The 15,151-nt window shown below is 41.9% G+C and overlaps 1 protein-coding gene across 1 annotated transcript in view; it reads left to right on the top strand.

Annotated features, from left to right (window-relative positions):
- Nucleotides 1–15,151, top strand: part of srrm4 (serine/arginine repetitive matrix 4) — a 346,727-nt gene that overhangs the window by 274,747 nt on the left and 56,829 nt on the right. Inside the window, exon 2 of the mRNA XM_063034245.1 lies at nucleotides 4,217–4,345. Within this exon, the coding sequence (XP_062890315.1) occupies nucleotides 4,217–4,345 (129 nt within the window). The remainder of the gene's footprint in view (nucleotides 1–4,216; nucleotides 4,346–15,151) is intronic.

Genomic DNA, 15,151 nt, shown 5'->3' with positions numbered 1-15,151 from the left:
CATTTTACCCCTTGTCTGTCGCTGTAGGACTTTTCTTTCCGTAGATTTATAGTGAGAATCGGTGCGCGATGTCACCGTGCGCTGCGGTGACTGCAGCGACCACAAGGCTGTAAGTTGAGTATCAGAGATTTCCTCCTCCTAAACAGACTGCTTGGCAAGGCTAAGGAGTCCCATCTACCGGGTATGGGATCGGAGTTGTCCTTCTCCCAGGCTAGGAGAATGAGTCCAGCCTGCCACCCGGTTATACTACTGGGCACTCGGTCACGCCGTGGCATAGCAAACTCAGTGAGAACAGGATGTCATGAGACGGCGTTGCTATGGGCATAGTAGTGTAGGAGAGGCTATATGCAAGTGACCTCCTGCATGGCAAGCCAAACGGTGGTCCTGCGGCGATCACTACACCTGGTGGAAGACACCTCGCCTTCCTTAAGTGAGCAGGATGTTCAGCCCAAGGCTCACCAGTCCTCACATATGATTTTTCAGATACCTAGATCTTCACACCAACACACCCAAAATGAGTGTTAATCACTGCTGTCTCTGTGCTACATTCATGTATATGGAGACATTTTTGGTCAATGGGGTGTTTCCTGGTCTGAAATTAACCCTGAAATGCAGTTCCAGAAAGACCATTGTTCTGAGCTGCATTTTAAATTCAATCTACAATCCACATTCAGATCTGAAGACTAGTTGCTGTTGAAATTAATATTTGCTCTATTCCATAACCCCAGAATATTCCCTAACACATAGCAATGGAAATACAGTACGTCATGTTAAAGAAAGGTTTGTATATTAACCAAGACTTTCACAGTCACAGGACACAGATGTTCTCAAGACCCAGACTACACCAGAGAGGGTGAGACAGTAGCTTACAGAATGGTGATGTAAAAGAGTACCTAGTTTCATTAACTTTCCAGTCTGCACTGATCGTAGATGATGTTTCTCACCACCAGAATAGAACTAAAAGGACTCTCTAGGTATTCAAGGCTTATTGTTTGCTTGTTCCCAGAACAGATAATGAGTGAGTTCCCTTCTTGACCAAGCTGTTTCTATGCTTATTTGATTATCATTACTGAATCTTAAGTTACATGCTGTTTGCTGCCAGCTGACTGGACTTATTAATAAAATCCAAACAATAAAATGAGACACCTGCGCAAGGAATTAAATAGATTTTGGTACAGTTTCAATATTTGATGAAGCAAGAAAGTAAATAGAATTTCTTGCTGTCATCTGATCCACTGCGCGTTTCTACATTATTCATTCTTCACACCTAACGTTGCCGGCCTGGTTCTCACTGCCTAGGTCACAGCTTTATTTCAACCTTCATGCTTCATTCCAATGCGAGACACACATCTGCTTTTCCCAAAACTCTAACTCTCCCACTTCCACCAATGTTTACATAGAAATACAACTCACTGTTCAATAAAAGGGAAGTAGATGGCCACGAATCATGAAATCACAGAAGGGGAACACTATATCTGTACTAACAATATGCAGGAGGAAATCAGTGACATCCGTGGGGATAAGGATTGCAGACCTCTAGGGCCAAAACCCTGTATTAAGATTGGTGTGTGGCTGATTACACTTCTGTGCTGGTCAAACAAGTACTACCCAAACCAAATCCTATCCTTTAACGCAGCAGGCCAGGCAGCATCTATAGGAAGAGGTACAGTCGACGCTTCGGGCCGAGACCCTTCGTCAGGACTAACCGAAAGAAGGGCTAGTAAGAGATTTGAAAGTGGGAGGGGGAGGGGGAGATCTGAAATGATAGGAGAAGACAGGAGGGGGAGGGATGGAGCTAAGAGCTGGAAAGTTAATTGGCAAAAGGGATACGAGGCTGGAGAAGGGAGAGGATCATGGGATGGGAGGCCTAAGGATAAAGAAAGGGTGGGGGGGAACCCAGAGGATGGGCAAGGAGTTATAGTGAGAGGGAGAGAGGGAGAAAAGAGAGAGGAAAAAAAGGAGGAAAGAGAAAAAATAATAATAAATAAATAAGGGATGGGGTACAAAGGGGAGGTGGGGAATTAACAGAAGTTAGCGAAATCAATGTTCATGCCATCAGGTTGGAGGCTACCCAGATGGAAACCATGGTAGCCTCCAACCTGATGGCCTGAACACTGACTTCTCTAACTTCCGTTAATGCCCTACCTCCCCTTCGTACCCCATCCCTTATTTATTTATTTATCTATCTATGTATTTTCCCCCCTTTTTTCTCTCTTTTTTCTCCCTCCGTCCCTCTCACTATAACTCCTTGCCCATCCTCTGGGTTTTCCCCCCTCCCTCTTTCTTTCTCCCAAGGCCTCCCGTCCCATGATCCTCTCCCTTCTCCAGCCTCGTATCCCTTTTGCCAATCACCTGTCCAGCTCTTGGCTCCATCCCTCCCCCTCCTGTCTTCTCCTATCATTTCAGATCTCCCCCTCCCCCTCCCACTTTCAAATCTCTTACTAACTCTTCTTTCAGTTAGTCCTGACGAAGGGTCTCGGCCCGAAACGTTGACTGTACCTCTTCCTATAGATGCTGCCTGGCCGGCTGCATTCACCAGCATTTTTTTTTTGTGTGTGTGTGTTCTTTGAATTTCCAGCATCTGCAGATTCCCTCGTGTTTGCCTATCCTTCAGCATCAGGTTTCGCCCTGCAGATCATGGCTGTTCAAGTGCACATACAAGTACACTTCAAATGCGCATGCACCCTTTTAGACTAGCACCACCCTTTTTGTGAACTAGTTTTCCATCTAATCTCCCCTCCAATCCACCTGCTAATCTTTGGTCACTTTTATTTCCTCATCTGCCTAAAGAAAATACAGTGGAATTTGTTAATGCAAATATCTAGTCAACCAATCATGTGGCAGCAACTCAATACCTAAATGTATGCAGACATGGTCAGGACGTTCAGCTGTTGTTCAGACCAAACATCAGAATGGGGGAAGAAATGTGATCTAAGTGACTTTGGCTGTGAAATGTTTGTTGATGCCTGACGGAATGGTTTGAATATCCCAGAGATAACTGGATTTTCAAGCACAACAGTCTCTAGAGTTTACAGGGAATGGTACAAAAAACAAAAAAAATCCTGTGAGCAGCAGTTCCTGTGGGTGAAAATGTCTCGTTAATGAGAGAGGTCAGAGGAGAATGACCTGACTGGTTCAAGCGGATGGGAAGGTTACAGTAACTCAACTAACCAGGTGTTACAACACTGGTATGCAGAAGAGCATCTCTGAATGCACAACACATCAAAGCTTGAAGTGGATGGGCTACAGCAGCAGAAGACCATGAACGTACGCTCAATGGCATCTTTATTAGGAACAGGAGGTATCTGATAAAATGATCACTGAGTGCACGTAGAATGGCTGTATCATTGAAGAGTTTATGTCAACCCTGGGAAAGAGTTTCAATCTTGAAATTGCCTCCTGTTCTGCTATGTCTTGAACTTTACACGGAGGGTTAAAGAGAGGACTTTATTCTATTTTTGTGTATTTTCTCGTCAACCACATCAATTCTAATTCAAGTTGCCATCTGTTGATAAAGGTGTAACACGTTTATCAAATGAGAATCTACACTTGGTCACCTGGTTAAAACTAGAACCACTGTAGATCAGCATGATTTCCTTCCGCAGTCTGAAAGTTTAAATTCTAAGTCTTTTGTGTTCCCATCATTGCACGGTCAGATTTGCTGCTAGATTTCTATCCTGTCATGAATAGTGCCTCTTCACTGTGACCTTTACTCGTTGTTTATGACTTCAAACGAAGTTTCCATGCAATGTCTCAAAAGCTGCTGAGACAATAAACAGCTTTTGATACCTTCGGTGAACTGTTTCAAACAGATAAAGACTTTATTTGTCATTCATCAGTATGCAATAATAAATGCAAGGGACAGCTCTTACATCACACCTACCATTCAGTTTTGACAGCAGTACAGAATGATCGCTTAGAAATGGAACAGGTGATTGCACTGTTATTGAAAATTATTTTGGTTTCCCTTTCACAAACACAATAAAAAATGGAGATAGATTATGTTATGTTTGCCTTCTTTGCCTGCCCAGAATGATTTTACAACTGGTGCATATATAGTGCCCCCGTCACCTGAGTAGGGCAGGTCAAAGAATCGATTCCCTTCTCCTTTCTGTTTCCTGTACTATAGCTTTACTTTTTTGTGTCAAGCAAACAGTTTGGATTTGGATATATGAAATAAATTGAAACCCTTCCTCTTTATGTTTTATAACTACAGTGGCACATCAAGCTACCAAACGCACAGGAACAATGACAGGAGCTCTGGGGCGACGTTGCAAGCCTCAGGTGCAAATGGATGCAGCAAGGTCAAGGAAAGCAAACAGCAAAATCACCACAGACTTCGCAGGTATGAGGTTTACCCTTTACTTTCAGTTTTGACTGGTGATAACACCTTCTCGTTCATCACTACAATCGTTATCCTTTTTCCTACTTATTGGGAAGAATATTACCTTCAAATAATATAGAACAATACAGCACAGGCCCTTCAGCCCACAATGTTGTGCCAACTTTAAAATTAATCTAATCCTTCCCTTCTACATAGCCCTCCATTTTTCTATCATTCATGTGTCCATCTAAAACTTTCTTAAATGTCCCCAATGACATATGACTTTGTCCATTACAAATTGTAAACTCTGGTCTCCCATTATCTTTCCATGATGAAGCAAACTATAATGTGTGTAACACACTGTTAAAGGTTTCACTGATGACATAATGGTCTTTCTGTAGAAGCAGTATTTGAATTCTGGTTAGAGATAACAGGTGCTTTGGAACGTGAGCCACCCGATCCGGGGAGTGGGTTTTTTTTTTTGCGTGCCTCACACCGGTGCAAGCTGGGGTCTTTGTTCGGGGGGAGATGAAGAGAGAAGACGCTGGAGAGAACCAGTTGTAAGATTTAACCCAGTGAGGGACCATGATTCGATGGAGCAAGGTGCAGAGGTCTACTGAGGATTGCTAAATATGAAGTTTGAAAGAGTTGAGCTCCAACTTGTGCACATTTGACTGTTTAATTATAACGGGTCCTTTTTGTTTTCTTCTTTCTTTTCTTTATTAACCGTTTAGTTAAGATAACATTCATAAATATAATTCCTTTAATCATTGGCAGTTATTTGTTGGCTCTGAGTTGTAACTGGGCAGTAAGTTACACAGCATCCAAACAAACCGGGGTTTGGAGTGGAAGAGCTGTCCTAATCTCACAGATTTGGTGGGACGGGAGTGTGTATTCCCCAGATTTATGCACCCCAAGGAAACTTGGGGGTTTCATGTGTTTTTGCTCAGGTTAAAGGAAACCCATAAACTGCTAAAGTAAGTATCAATTTTTTTCCCATTTGCTTTCTTCACCTATTCTCTTTTCTTTCAGATCATGACCATAATGTTTTTGTTTCTTTTGCAATAACTTTTCTAATTCTGTAATTCCGTATTCAATCTGAATACACAAGTATCAGCAGAAGAGAAAGTGATGCAATCTATTATTTAGCAAGTGGTAACAGAAAAACTAATAATAGGATTGGGTAATGATGCAGGATGTTGTTTCTCCTGGTTGGGTTGTGAAGAACCTCAGACAACAGATTCAAAATAAGGTGGTACCAATCAGGATAGAGATGAGAAGGATTTTCTTCATCTGCGGAGCTGTGATTCTTTGGGATTCACTACTCGAGTGGGCTGTTGTGGTTCAGTCACTAATTGCAGACAGATGATGACAGATCATTAGATTCTACAAATATTGAGGGACATGGTGTTAGCTCGGGGAAGAGGTAGATGTCCATCATGTCCGGCAATAACAGGAAACCTGTGCAGGAGAGTTTCTAAAAGTGGAGAAGCCATTGCAGTGGGGTGGTCCTACTCTCTCGACCTCAGAAGTCCAGGTCCAGGGTGCAAACAAGCATCACAAACTAGGGTCTTCCTTGGTTGCTTTGGATGACCGCGAAGTCTTCTGTGCCTTGTCATGCCCTTCACTCTCCATGGAGCATTGCAAAACCACCTTCCTAGCCGTTGGATCTCACTGCAGATGTCATCCGCCCAGTCCACCAGAACTGACTTTGCATACGAGGACAGCCATGTCCCTCCCTCACCAGGTTATGAGCCCACCAGCTACCCTCACCTGACTTAGCCGACCTGCAAAGGTGGTGTACTGGGGCAAGGCAGCTGTTACTTGCAAACAGCTACAGCTGAGAGCTGAGTGTCCAATGGGGACCAAATGAGGGAGCTGCCCCAGAATGGACACAAAAAGCCCCTTTACCAAAAAAGCTACCCCTCTCTGAACATCCCATACACCCTAGAAGCTCAGGGAAATGGCTCCTAGGTAAAAGATCATATCTTATTAAATTAGCAGAGCAGAAGGCCTAGTCCTATCTCACATTTTCTTACAACATAGTTTGTCACTGTAATTGACTAACTGCGCTGGGCTGCCTCTTAATTCTTAAGTTCTTATGTTCTTAAACCTTTGCATCTTCTTACAGATTTTTTACACATATTACCTTATCTACAGTAATATTTCTGTGCAAAGATTTAAGGCTCATATATGTAGCTAAAGTGCCTAAGACTCTTGCACAGTACTGTATTTGTCAATGTGGAGCAGAGAGCGAGTTTGTAAATCTGGCAGGAGCAAGGGATGTTGGGAAATAGCGAGGATGGAGCACCGCGGGAGGTGTGGGGGGCAGGTGGCAAGGAAAGAGTTCTAGGGGCAGGGAGTGGCGTGGGTGCAGACACACCCAGACCTAAGACACCAGGCAAGGTCATTAGATTCCAGACGATTGATGTTATTAATCATTACAGCATGTTTCTCTGATCCCTCCCGCTCCCTCCTCTCTCCCTTCCCCCTTTCCCAACCACGATTCCCACTCTTCTCGATCTCTTCCCAGTTTCAGTCTCCAACAGAGACCCATATCGGAATCAGGTTTATCATCTCTCACATATGTCATGAAATCTGTTTTTTTCTGTGGCAGCAATACAGTGCAATGCATAAGATTACTAGAGTACTGTGCAGAGGCCTTAGGCAAGCTAGTTATATGTAAGTGTGTGCCTAAGACTTTTGCGCAGTACTGTAAATATAAGAACATAAGAGATAGGAACAGGAGTAGGCCATCTGGCCCATCAAACCCGCTCGGTCATTCACTAAGACCATGGCTGATCTGGCTACGGACTTATCTCCACCTACCTGCCTTTTCCCCATAACCCTTAATTCCCCTGTGCCCTAATTCATTATGAGATCATTATACATAAGTGGCCACTTTATTAGGTACACCAGTACACCTGCTCGCTGATGCAAACATCTAATCAGCCAATCAGGTGGCAGCAACTCAATGCATGAAAGTGTGTAGATGTGGTCAAGAGGTTCAGTTGCTGTGCAGACCAGACATCAGAATGGGGAAAGAAAAGCGATCAAGGTGAATTAATTGCTGAGGGCTGACTTTGAGTATTTGTTCACTGTTTCCTTGCAAACTGGGAACAACAGTAATAAACAACAAACAAATAACTGAATAGGGAGATAAAAGGTATAGAAACTAATGAGTTCTTAATATCCAGTATTGGCTTATAGAAAGCTCATGGGGCCAAATTAATTACAGAAATGATCCACACCAAAACTGCATGAATAGAATTCATCTATGGAATAATGATGGCTTGTTCTGGGAGTCCTTCCTTTCTGTGTGAGAAGGAGAGTCTGCCAGTCAGTATATCACTTTAATTTAACAATGCTTTGACCATGTAATGTGACAAGATCTTACAAAAAAAATTGAATTAATGATTTGGTTTGCAAGTATTAGCTGCGTCAATGAACCAATTACGGCGATGTTTAACAAAAAGGGGCCTTTGTCGCACAGGACTGTGTACTTTAGACCCTCATTAGGGATGCGGAAGAAGATCAGATAGAAGATTTTAATGAGTCACATGGAATATTAAAGGGCATTCCAATCTGTGATCTTTCAGCTTTTATTAGTTAATACCACAGCTATAATATGTTATATTATGATTAGTTGCCAGAGGAGCATGGAGAAGACGCGACAAAAATCCCATTAAAATTCTCACTGGGAACATCTGTTCACAACAGTATTCCTAGGAGCTATGAACATTGTGCATGCAAAAATGTCATTACTGCCTGCATATTTAGAGCTTTTTACAGCATGGGGTCATATTATTCAGCGAGTTGTGTAGTGACATTGCGAACATACACTCAGTGGCCACTTTATTAGGTACACCTGTACACCTGCATGTTAATGAAAATTCTCTAATTAATCAATCATATGGCAGCATATCAATGCATAAAAACATGCAGACATGTTTAAGAGGGTCAGCTGTTGTTCAGATCAAACATCAGAATGGGGAAGAAATGTGATCTAAGTGACTTTGATTGTGAATTGATTGTTGAATCGAATTGAATTGACTTTATTTCTTACATCCTTCACAGGCATGAGGAGTAAAAATCTTCACGTTACGTCTCTGTCTAAATGTGCAATATACAATTTATAGTAATTTATAATAAATAGTATGTACAACAAAACAGTCAATATAACATAGAAATACAATTGTATCAGCATGAATTAATCAGTCTAATGGTCTGGTGGAAGAAGCTGTCTTGGAGCCTGTAGGTCCTGGCTTTTATGCTGTGGTACTGTTTCCCAGATGGTAGCAGCTGGAACAGATTGTGGCTGGGGTGACTCGGGTCCCCAGTGATCCTTCGGGCCCTTTTTACACACCTGTCTCTGTAAATGTCCTGAATGGTGGGAAGTTCACATCTACAGATGCGCTGGGCTGTCCGCACCACTCTCTGCAGCATCCTGCGATTGAGGGAAGTCCAGTTCCCTTACCAGGCAGTGATGCAGCCAGTCAGGATGCTCTCAATTGTGCCCCTGTAGAAAGTTCTTAGGATTTAGGGACCCATACCAAACTTCTTCAACTGTCTGAGGTGAAAGAGGCGCGGTTTTCCTCACCTTATCTGGTGAGGAAGTTCGAGCCCTCACACAGAGAGGGGATTGCTCCAAAAAGTCAAAGCCCATGGCACTCAGGACAAACAGACAAATTAAATCTAAAATTGGTTTTATAAGAGGAGGCAGGGGAGTTGGTATATCAATTGACAGCCTTTGACTAATGGAGTAACACAGGAATTGGTACAATTTGTCATCGTCATCATCATCATTGCACGTTTATCATCCAATAAGAGATAGGATTAGTAAATATGCAGATGACATGAGAAACAGTGAATGTACAAACAATGATGAAGATGCCTGTAGCCTACAGCAGTGGTCCCCAACCTCCGGGCCGCGGACCGATACCGGGCCGCGAAGCATGCAGGGGTGCAGCGGTAGCCAGAACGCACCCACTCGCCTCTGATCTGGGCTGACATTTACGTGCCGGGCGGCACCTAATTAATTAGTGTGTTTATTTCGACTTTTTTCTTAAAAGCTACCACTGCACCCCTGCATGCTTCGCGGCCCGGAGGTTGGGGACCACTGGCCTACAGGATGATATTGATCAGTTAGTAAGCTGTCAGAGCAATGGCAGATAGAATTTAATCGTACTGAAGTTCAACAGGTACACTTAATGTCAGAGAAATGTATAAAATATACATCTTGAAATTCTTTTTCTTCACAAACATCCACGAAAACAGAGGAGTGCCCCGAAGAATGAATGACAGTTAAACGTTAGAAACCCAAAGCCCCTCCAGGCTCCCCTTCCCATGCAGAAGCAGCAGCAAGGCAACGACCCCCTCCTCCCACCAGCAAAATAAAAGCATCGGCACCCTCCACCGAGCATTCAAGCGTGCAACAAAGCATCATTAAAGATGCAGACTTGCAGTACCCCAAAGGCTACTCATTCACACGGTAATTCGACATACCACAGGCTCACTCTCTCTCCGTAGTAGGGGAAAAAGAGGTGTCCCCATTTCACTGAGTGCGAGGTGCTGACCATTCAGTGGACTATGTAGGTAGGACACCCACAAGGAATCATAGCATCCCAGGAAAATATAAGAAACACCAAGAGAAAACCTTTGTGTCCATGGGGGAAAGCATGCAGGCTCCACACAGACGAAACCTGAGATCAAAATTGAACTTGAGTTGCTAAAACTAAGATAGCAACTCTTTCAACTGTGTCGCTTCCAAAGACATACAGTACCCTTCTTTATATTTTGCTTGAGCTGATCTTGGTGTATTAGCATGGAGAGAGAAGCTGGTGAACAATTCATCATCATGATACAAGGGTTTAATGAATTCATTTATATGACAGGTTGCACAAACTTTAAGTGTGAAAGTAGAGATGGGATCTACCTGAGGTGTCATATAATGGGACAGATAAGGTGAAAGTATATTCTCAGGAAAGTTTAATCTCAACATAGCATTAGAGTAGGCTGTCCAGGAGTGAAACCTATAAACATTTTGTACACAAACATGGTGGAAATCAAACACACAAGTCACTCTAAAAACAGTGGCTACTAGGCTGAATATTTATCTGGGGAGTAAGGTTGATGGAATTTTGCCCAGCAACAGCGTTGGGGAGGATGAAACACAAAGAGGTGAATGGAGTTGAAGTACATATCAGACATGAAGTAATTTCATGGTTGAGTAAGTTCAAATGGATGAATAACCTTCTGCTTTATCACTGCATAACTTCCACTGTGGGAAAATGCCAGGCTATAGTTCTCTAAATAACAAAATCTTCCTTCAGAAAAACACAACTTAAAGGAAATTTGTTCTGTAACATTTGTCTTTTGTGAAATTATTTTGCAACTCAATTCCTTTTATTGTCTGCTCTATGGTAGCCTAAATTAGATGTCCTAGGCTGGACATATTATGTTATTTACAGCTCCATAAATCAAATCATGGTTGACCAAAATATAGCTATATAAACTTTCAGAGATACTTCATTTTATAGGGACATAACTAAAATTTCCTCTGATTTTGGGGTTGAAAATGTATAGCAGCGAATTAAGTAAGCAATTATTAATACAGCTTTAAAAAGGATTAGTTTTATTTGTCAGATGTGCATTGAAATAGTGAAACATACAGTGAAGTGCTTTGTTTGTGTCAACGACTAACACCATAGCCCGCTAGCACTGCCGTGCTTCTGATGGCAAAATAGCATGCCCACATCTTACTAACCGTACCCCTAACACGTACAACTTTGGAAGAAGGAGGAAACCAATGCACCCAGAGTGGTCACAAGGAGAATGTACAATCCTCTCACAGACATTGAACCTGATCACAGATTGCTGGTGTTGTACGTTTTTGCGTTGACTGCTAAGCTACCATTCCACCCCTTTGTCTAAAAGCAATCATGCAGCTAGAGCAGAGGTACCCAACCTAGGGTTCACAGACCACTCAGTTAAAGCTAAGGCTCATTGGCATAAAAAAGATTGGGAACCCCCGAGTTAGAGCATCTCATCAATTATTTTTTTTGTGAGAAAAGTAGCTGACAGTGGATGAAGAATACGCCATTCATCAAAATTCTGATGAAAGGTCTTGGCCTTAAGTGTTGACTGTACTCTTTTCCACAGAAGCTGCCTGTCCTGCTGAGTTCCTCCAGCATTTTGTGTGTGTTGCTTTGATTTCCAGCGTCTGCAGATTTTCCCTTGTTTGTTTTTTTCATTAGAATGATCTTTTTGATCTAATATTTTCATGGCTGAAGAGAAAGCTATTCAAAATCCCCTAAAAATTAATACACTTTTAATGAAGGCTGTGAATAGGCTGGTGTTGCTGGGGGTGCGTTTTGCTTGATGAAGGAAATGAGGAGATGAATTTTAGCAAGTTCATGGAAAACCACTACAAAACTCACCTTAAACAAATTGAACTTACAGGCATGCCAACGCATGTTCACTCCATAATGTTAACATGATTAAGTAAACAACTATCGATATAGGTTTAAAAAATCTTAGCTTTACTTCTCACACGTTCACTAAAACAAACAGTGAAACAGATCGTTTGTGTCAATACCAAAACAAGGATGTGCTGGGGGCAGCCTGCATGTGTTGCCATGGTTTTGGCAACATTAAAGAAGTAGTTGTTAGATTCTTGATTAGTAAGGGTGTCAAAGGCAAAAGAATAAGGTTGAGAGAGGTAGTTAATCATCCATAATGAAATGGTCGCGCAGACTCCATCAGCCGAATGGCTTATTTCTGATCCTGTATCTTACGGTCTAAGGCCCACAGTGTCCCACAGCAAATTTTAATTCCTACATTATAACTTATTGACAGAAAAATGATATTCCTGCCCTATTTTCCCAATAATAATCACAGTAAGTTGAAAAGGGGACATTCCAACATAATCTAGAGCTGAGTGGAGATCTGACAGAGATCTGCTGAAGAAAGGCATAGACAAGGTAGACAGACAGTATCTGCCAAGGTTGAAATGTCTAATATCAGAGGCCATGCACTTAAGATGAGAGGAGGTAAGTTCAAAGGAGATGTTAGAGGCAGTTTTTTTTTACACAGAGAGTGGTGGATGCCTGGAATGTGCTGCCTGGGGTGGTGGTGGAGGCAGGTACCTTAGGGATTTTTAAGAGACATTTAGATAGGCACATGAATGTGAGAGAAATGGAGGATTATGGACATGTGCAGGCTGAAAGAGTTGGTTTAGTTAGCCATTTGATTAGTAGTTTACGAGGGGTGATTGATAAGTTTGTGGCCTAAGGTACAGGGAGTCAACTTTAGAAAACCTAGCACATTTATTTTTCCTACATTTACATACTTAGTCCAGCGGTCGAGGAGCATACGGATCCCTTCTTTGTGGAGGTGGTCCACAGCAGGGGTGATTAATAAGTTTGTGGCCTAAAGTAGAAGGCGATGAATTATACAGCTCTCATCATATGCACGCGCATTTCAACTCTTTCAGTGCCTATGCAGAAAGTTTGAAGTTTCTCCTCATCTCCTTAGGCCATGAACTTATCAATCAACCCATGCTGTGGACCACTTTCTGGAGGTCCAAGACGCCGACTTCTACAAAGAAGGGATCCGTATGCTCCACGACCGCCGGACTAAGTGTGTAAATGTAGGAAAAGTAAATGTGCTAGGTTTTCTAAAATTGACTCCGTCTACATTAGGCCACGAACTTATCAATCACCCCTGCTGTGGGCCACTTCTACAAAGAAGGGATCCGTATGCTCCACGACCGCTGGACTAAGTGTGTAATTGTAGGAAAAGTAAATGTGCTAGGTTTTCTAAAATTGACTCCTTCTACCTTAGGCCACGAATTTATCAATCTCCCCTCATAGTTGGTTTGGCATAACATTGTCAACCAAAGGGCCTGCTCTACGGTCTATATTCTATGCTTAAACATATTTTCAATCTGTAGGATTGTTGTTTGAGAGTATGAATGGTGTTGAAAGTTAAATCTAAACATATATTAAACTTCATCACCTCACAGAGCGATACATTTGGAAGGAAGCCATTCAGCCTATTGAATTGCTTCCAACAATCCAGCTGTCCTTCCCTATGGCCTCTTTCAAGCTTTTATCCATTGCCTTCCTGGCATACTATAACAACATTAAGTGCTTGAGTTCCTGTTGTGTATTGAATATTTCAATAATATTTGAGTAATCTTGTGTATATTGGTTGATTAAACATTCTTCTTGTTTAAATAATTAATTTAGAATTATATGTAAGAATACGTTAATTGCGTACATGACCACATGATACACGCGCGCCTCCCTTAAAGTAAAGAGAAAGTTACACATGCACTTCAGAGTCCTGTATCTTCCTTGAATTAGTTTAATGTTTTGAAGTTACAAAACATAAATTCCCCTTGCCATTCTCTGTAAGACTGTATCCTCCAAGACAGAAATCCTCCGTTCTTTTTTTCACTCTTAGTAAAGCGTTGCTGTTTAGAACACCGCCACAAATTTCCTCGTCCCAGCTCCCAGGAGAATAACATTGATTTCTTCAGTCTTCTCATGCAATCAGTCTCTCATCACAAGATTTCATCCCCTCGATGACATGAGCTGCCCTGACGGGAAAAAAATATCACCTTCCTTACATCAATGCTTGTTCAGGGCCCTGAAATTCCTTAACACTGCAGTCAGAGCACAAATTGTTTCTCAAGGACAATTAGAGATGGGAAAATAAATACAGCCTTTGTCAGCAACCTCCTCATCCTGTAAATGAATTTAAAAATAAGTTATACCCTGAGTTTGCACGCATTTTGTTTGAAAATCTCAGATATATAATAGGGCAGGCTGTTCCTGTACCATCAATTCAATACAGCAATCAACATTAAAACATCCTATTATTTCCACTCTTGATCTCCTCATGATTTCCATAATTCAATGTATTAAATCATAGGTTTATATATAACCAATATAAACAAGCTTTTCAATGATATGCTGCCATTTTATCAGCCCATTTTAAAAAATTGCTCAGACACTGGGTCTGCTAATATGTTGTGGTGAATTAAATATCCATCCATTAATCCAGACATTCATTGGATGAGAATCAAACTTGTGCAGATATAGTAACTTGCAGTATATCTAAACTGTAAATGGTTGAAGAAATATTTAACGTTGTGTTCCTTTGATTCATTAGTTCCAACATTAAGACTTCAGAAATAGCTGTTCGAATTCTGGCATAAAATTGCATAATACTTAAGTTTAGATTTTAAATGTTATTGCCAAAAATGATGACGACGCAACGTCTTTTCAGTTGAGATTTTACATCGAATACTGTCAGGAAGCATTCAAACCCTGTCCTCAACAGTTTGTTGAAAGCAAGGAGGTGTATGTGGCATGGAAGTGTATGTGTTTAGCAAAGGTTTTTAAGAGGAGAATGACTGCACAGCTGATTCGCTGGGGTTGTACCGTACACTCAGCGGCCACTTTATTAGGAACACCTGCTCGTTAATGCAAATATCTAAGCAGCCAATCATGTGGCAGTAACTCAATGCATTAAAGCATGTAAACATGGTCAAAATGTCAAGGTGTCAATTTCTTCCCCCATCAGAATGTTCCACACAACCTTGCCCAGGCCTGCGCCCTGGAGAGTGAAGACTTTCCAGGTGCAGATCCATGGTCTCGCAAGACTAACGGATGCCTTTGAGATGGGGTGTTAAATTGATGCATGGGACAGTTAACTCAGGGGTCCCCAATCTTTTTTGCACTGTGGACCGTTTTAATATTGACAATATTCTTGCAGACCAGCCGACCGGGGGTGGGGGGGGGGCGCGCGGGGTGGATG

The sequence above is a fragment of the Mobula hypostoma genome, chromosome 27 (genome assembly GCF_963921235.1).
Source record: "Mobula hypostoma chromosome 27, sMobHyp1.1, whole genome shotgun sequence".
NCBI classification, from domain to species: domain Eukaryota; kingdom Metazoa; phylum Chordata; class Chondrichthyes; order Myliobatiformes; family Myliobatidae; genus Mobula; species Mobula hypostoma.
The sequence above is the reverse complement of the archived record's forward strand: the minus strand, read 5'-3'. Positions and strand labels throughout refer to the sequence as shown.